This window comes from Lipotes vexillifer, unplaced genomic scaffold (assembly GCF_000442215.2).
Source record: "Lipotes vexillifer unplaced genomic scaffold, Lipotes_vexillifer_v1.1 scaffold135, whole genome shotgun sequence".
Taxonomy (NCBI): Eukaryota; Metazoa; Chordata; class Mammalia; order Artiodactyla; family Lipotidae; genus Lipotes; species Lipotes vexillifer.
Genome location: NW_006774574.1, coordinates 1,027,223 through 1,032,930, shown reverse-complemented (window position 1 = coordinate 1,032,930; position 5,708 = coordinate 1,027,223). Strand labels below are relative to the sequence as shown.

The 5,708-nt window shown below is 36.8% G+C and overlaps 1 protein-coding gene across 5 annotated transcripts in view; it reads left to right on the top strand.

Annotated features, from left to right (window-relative positions):
- C2CD5 (C2 calcium dependent domain containing 5) overlaps positions 1-5,312 on the top strand; it is an 82,854-nt gene extending 77,542 nt beyond the window's left edge. For 2 of the 5 annotated variants that reach the window (XM_007449377.1, XM_007449375.1), the window contains 3 exons: positions 227-417; positions 3,129-3,275; positions 3,956-4,267. In XM_007449377.1, the coding sequence (XP_007449439.1) occupies positions 227-417; positions 3,129-3,275; positions 3,956-4,087 (470 nt within the window). In that variant the 3' untranslated portion in view covers positions 4,088-4,267. Of the gene's footprint in view, positions 1-226; positions 418-3,128; positions 3,276-3,955 lie in introns of all 5 variants that reach the window. The other 3 variants (XM_007449379.1, XM_007449378.1, XM_007449376.1) reach the window with 2 other exon arrangements.
- Positions 5,313-5,708: the final 396 nt, after the last annotated feature.

Genomic DNA, 5,708 nt, shown 5'->3' with positions numbered 1-5,708 from the left:
GAATGCCATTTTTCTTCCAAAAGATTCCATTCCAGCATTTCCTCTTATGTTTTTCTTTCTCTCTCTATTTTTAATTGCATGAAGTGCATGATAATTTCTTTTCTTTCATGACATGGCTTAGCCTCACAGACAGCTGAATGTTGTCACCACTTATTTGGAAACCTTAGGGAATAATTGAGTCACCAGCATATGATCTTGATGCTTTCTCTTCTTTCTCCAATTTTAGCTGTGACAGTCGAAAAAGCAAGTCCAGTGGGTGAAGGAAATTTCCGGAATCGTTCTGCTCCACCTTGTGCAAATTCTACAGTCGGCGTGGTTAGGATGACGCCTCTTTCCTTCATTCCTGGAGCAAAAATAACAAAATATCTTGGGATAATTAACATGTTTTTTATTCGGGAAACCACTTCTCTTCGTGAGGTAATTTTATAGCTGTTATTTAATTGTTTGTGTGCATTTTCTGTGGTTGAAGATATTAGTATCAAAACCAAACAAGTTTCAAGTTGGTTGTTTATTTGCCAGAAGTAACACACACACACACACACACACACACACACACACACACACACACACACTTTTTTTCATAACCTGTCTGGATTGTCTCTAGCAGCTAGTATTATCACAAGAGTTGCGTTGTGTTTAATCCCATTTGTTATTAGAAACTCCAGGTCCTTATCATGTGGTAACTAAAACAAATAAATGTATCCGTGTTTGATTAGAGGTTTAAAACAGCCCTGAAAGAACAGCTTAGTCTTCTCAGTAGGTATTTGCCTGAGATATATTTAAATAGCAATTTTTAAGGGTGTACATTTAGAAATAGTAAGGGACTGTATCATGGAGCGATGTCTTGGGGATTGTTTATGTCATTTAGCTCTATCGTTTTCTTCCTCTGAAAAAGACTGAGGCCGCTTGTTTTCTTCCCCTCTCGCCGTCAGTGTGTAAAAATGTTCAAGTTCTTACCTCACACTGGCTGGGTATCATTAAACTTTAATTTGTTTTTTTAAGTAACAGCAGTTCTAATCTTCTACTTGATGTAGTCAAAAGTTAAGAATCAGAGTCAGCCTATTATATTTTGCATTACAGAGGAATTTAAACTCAAGAAAAGATTATATTTCTATTTGTTTCATGTTTTGGAGCAGGACTGCTAAGCAAATTATTGTGATGGGGAAAATTTTTAATTATTTAGGTGTGAAACCCAATAAACTCTTCAAAATTTACTTCAGCGGTAGTTTGTATTTTTAAAAAGTGTGTTCATTATAAACATGAACTTAACTGTGCTTTTTCCCCATTGCTTCACTAGCAGTGTTTCTGTACTTTCTTGGAAATAACAGCTTGCTTATTAATTTTTGATATCATGCTCACCCTCCTGCACCTAGCACAGTGCCTGGTGCAGAGTAAACATAAGTTGTTTCTGTGTAAGTGAGGGAGTGACTTCTGACAGATTAACTAATTAGATAGATGTTTCCTTTAAGATAAATTACTTTTAAAATCATATTCTAATTGTGTTGAGATGGGAAAGAAACTATCTTAAGATGCTCTCAAAAACCTTTTAGTGTAGAATTAAAATAGGAGACACTTTTATTAAGTTTGACAAAGAAATTTGGGTGTGAGAAGCTGGCATAGATTTGGTGAATTGACCTTTTCTGGTTGCTCTTACTAGCACATGGATATCGTACTATTGAATCCATAAAATTTTATTTCCTAAGTGCCTTCTCTACTGCTTAAGCAACCATACCCCAAAATGTTACTTCACAGTAGATTTCCTTTCAACAGAGATTTGTAATATTAACTGTATGGTATAATATCCCAAATTTATTCATTGCTTGATGAATTGTTTGCTTACAATTATATAATCTTTTAAAAATTACCCCTCTGTAGTCTCTGTTACTCTGCTATCAGAATTTCTTGATTTGAGATGGAGGAGGAAAACTGATAAAAGTAAAAGAAAAAACTGTCCCGGGTGATGATTGAGTCGGAGGCAGGCTGACACAACTCACTTAATTCCTTAATTACAAAGAGAGATACCTGTACAAAACTTTATGTAGCATCCTGTGACTTTTCAGAAAGATGTGACCAGGACGAATGGTTCTTCTAACAGTGTATTAAATTTTGCCCTTAACCTCCAGTTTAAAGTTGGAAATTTCTTCTTAGACTATAAATAACATCCAGTAAAATTTGTGGAAAACTTAGGTTGAGAAGCATTTTAAGCTCTCATTTAGCCTTTGGTTTCTGTTTTGTTTGTTTTTGAACACTGAAAAGTTCCCCAAACTATTGGATTTCATTCCCTAACTAATATGTACGGACCACTTAGTACGTGCGTCTGTTGAAGGAGGTGTTAGTGTATGTAGTTGTGAGCACAGCAGAGTCAGTTCCCGACCTGATGGGATTTAGTCTAGTGGAACTCGGGCATGGTGGACAGTAAATAAATAATCATGTGATGAATAGGTAACTCCTAGTAATAGTAAGTCATATAAAGAAATAAAACAGGGCCTGTCAGAGAATATAATGGGAGAACTTAATTTAGATCTGATAAGAAAGCTTTCTCTGAGGAAGTCACATGTAAACCAGGACCTGAAGAATTGAGTAAAAGTTACCCTGGTGGAAAATTGGGTGTGGAACCTTCATGTGCAATGACCCCGAGGCAGGAAAAGATGTCACACCTTTGAGAAACTGAAAAAGACAAGTGCGACTGGAACATGGTTCATTTTCAGAATAGGAGATATGGATAGCAGGGAAGTCTCATTGTTTTTATTTACCATCAATTTATTTGAATGATGATGGGAACGACTTGATAGAGGGAGGTGCTGAAGATGGAGGGACAGTTAGAACTCTTGCTCTGCCATCTGTCCGCTAGCTCTGTGGTCCTGGCTCGTCACGGGCACGTCTCAGATTCTCTGAGCTTCAGTTTCATCATCTGTAAATTGAAGATAGTAATCCCTGTCGTAGACATGTGCTCAGTAAAGTTTTGTTTGTTTGTTCATTCATGCAACAAATCCTCATTATGGAGGGAATTAAAATGATCGTCCGTTATATTAAGATCACGTAAGATGTTTTAATATGTATTCTTTGATGTTTTATGTACATTAGTTTACACATGTATCCAGTTTTGTTTTTTGCACGTCATCATTTAGGAAGGAGGTGTCAGTGGTTTTCTCCATGCTTTTATTGCTGAAGTGTTTGCGATGGTGAGAGCTCACGTGGCTGCACTGGGAGGGAATGCTGTTGTCTCCTACATAATGAAGCAGTGTGTCTTCATGGAGAATCCAAATAAAAACCAGGTGAGATGGGGTTAAAAACCTCTGATGGCGGGAACCTGTGAATGTATCCCATGGCCTTTTCACGTCCCACCCTCTCCCGAAAAAGAGAATTGCTCTTCAAAGCTCTTTGATTCTAGGGGCTTAAAACATGTTTTAATGAATATGTTGGTAACCATGGTCCTGTTTTCACATCCCCAGTGACTAGTTATTATTCTTAAATATCTCTGGAAGTTTTGCTCCTAAATTACTGTTTCCTTCACCTTCTTGGTGGGTCTTTGGGATCCAGTGATGGCTAACGGAGGACAGTTAAAGACGCCCTCTGGTTTGGAATGTGATGCTGTCCAGTTCTAACTGCCCTGCTGGTGGAGAGTACATCATGATGGGGCCACACTGTTTGTTTATTTCTAATAAGTAATATAATTCTGTTAATGGGGACAAGGGAATGTTGCTTAGGTTAAATCTTAGAATAAATTTCTTTTATCAGTTTGTTAATAACTCACAATTGTTAAAAATCCCTTTAAACAATTAAATAACTATATTAATGAGTTTCTTTGTTTCCTGTGAATTGCCTTCTTATCCTTTGCTCATTTTTCTCTTGGGTTGTTCGCTTCTTCAGCTCTACGGCACTGCCCCCAGGGTAGCCAGAGGAGTATGAGCGTGTTGTTGAGTTTGTGACTGAACATGTCCTGTTGTTCTTATAGGCACAGTGTCTTATAAACGTAAGTGGTGATGCAGTGGTTTTTGTTCGTGAATCTGAATTAGAAGTGGTGTCAACTCAGCAACCTGCTGCCACCTGCCAGCCCTCATGTACTGGAGGAGAAGTTACAACCTGAAGCCAGTTAGAAAGAATGAGCTTCACTAAATGACATTCATGGATCTCCTTTGTTTTGTCATTCATTTATCTTACTAGACGTAAAAAATGGACTTGAGAGAATTGAGGAAGAATTGATACATTATGAGTATATTCGATTTGTCTGGGATCACTTGGAGGCCTGAGAATGTTCAAATCTTGAACATTAGTTCAAATTTAGTTTAGTTCAACAATTTTAGTTTGGCCAGCCTAGACGGACAGGCCCCGTGGAGCCTTGACCGCACCTCCCCCCCAGGAAGTTCAGATAAACTTCTCTGAGAACTGTAGTAAAGACGGAAGCTATGTATAATTTATGTTGATTTTAATAAAATCATAATTTAGAAAATGAAATGGTAAGATTATCAGGAAATTAGGATAGCTCTCCTAGTGTAATTTAGAGAAACTAAGCAAGAAACAAACAAATTGTTAATGAGTAAGTCATCTGATTCGAGGAATGTATGGGGAAAATGGAGAAAAGTTTTCAGAAAACTGCGTGGGTTTCTTAGTATGTTATTTTGATGAGGAATTTGGTAACAACTGAAAGGGAAAATTGCTTCAGCCATCTTTGAAAAAGAAGTTAACATTCTGCAACTTGTATCCATAATATGTCCTAACTACTGGAAAAGAAAAGTAATTTATCAGAGCCAGTGTCCTTCCATTGGAAGTTTAAATAAGGAAGGAGGAAAAACATTACTATATAACTTCGTTTCTAGCCAAGTTTCAATTTGTGCTTAGTCTGGAAGAGGCTTGGCTTCAACTGGGAAGAAAAGGCCAGTGAATTTTGTTGAAGTGGTTAAAATATAATTGATCTAGAAGGAACATAAAATTATTTTCTAATAAAGTCATACTGCACTCCCACCAAATAAACAGAATTTTAGTAGTATCTTATGGGATTTTTGATGGTAAGTTAGACTGTATTTGGCATAGAGTTTGAAAATGTAACTTGAATGTAAATATGCTGCAGAATGTTGAATATATGGATAGAAATACTTTTTTTGTCAATGCCAAATACCTATTACAAGTGAACCTTTAAAAGTACATTCCTCCTTTGCACAACAAAATTTCTTTATAAAACTCATGATTGTGCTCTTCCAGGATAACAACTGCCCTAAAGATTAGGAGTCATTTCCTTGTTATCACAGGTGTCAATATTTTTCTGTACTTTGTTTATAATTTTATTTTTTAAATAAAAAGTTTATAAACTGGAATATTCCTAAATCTCTTTTTTTGCCTCTTTGATGTAGTACTGTCAGTGGTCAGAAATCACTTTCCATCTGATCACCTCCATTCATTTCTTTAGTCAACAGTCATCTGTTGTGCGTATACTATATGCAAGGCCCTGTTCTTAATTTGGGGGAAAAATACATATGTAATTGTGCTACTCTCATTGCCTTTGGTAGGAAACCTACACTATTAAGTGAGAAAATGTGTGTAGCTTGGGATGAAGGTAGCTTCCCCAAGGAAATGATACTTAAGCTCAGTCTAGAAAAATAGGCAGGTCCCTGGAATTGACTGACTTGTTCAAAGTTTTATTTATCCATCCATCCATCCATCCATCCATCCAGCAGCTGTTTTGGGATTCCTGAGTATGTTTCTGAGTCCTT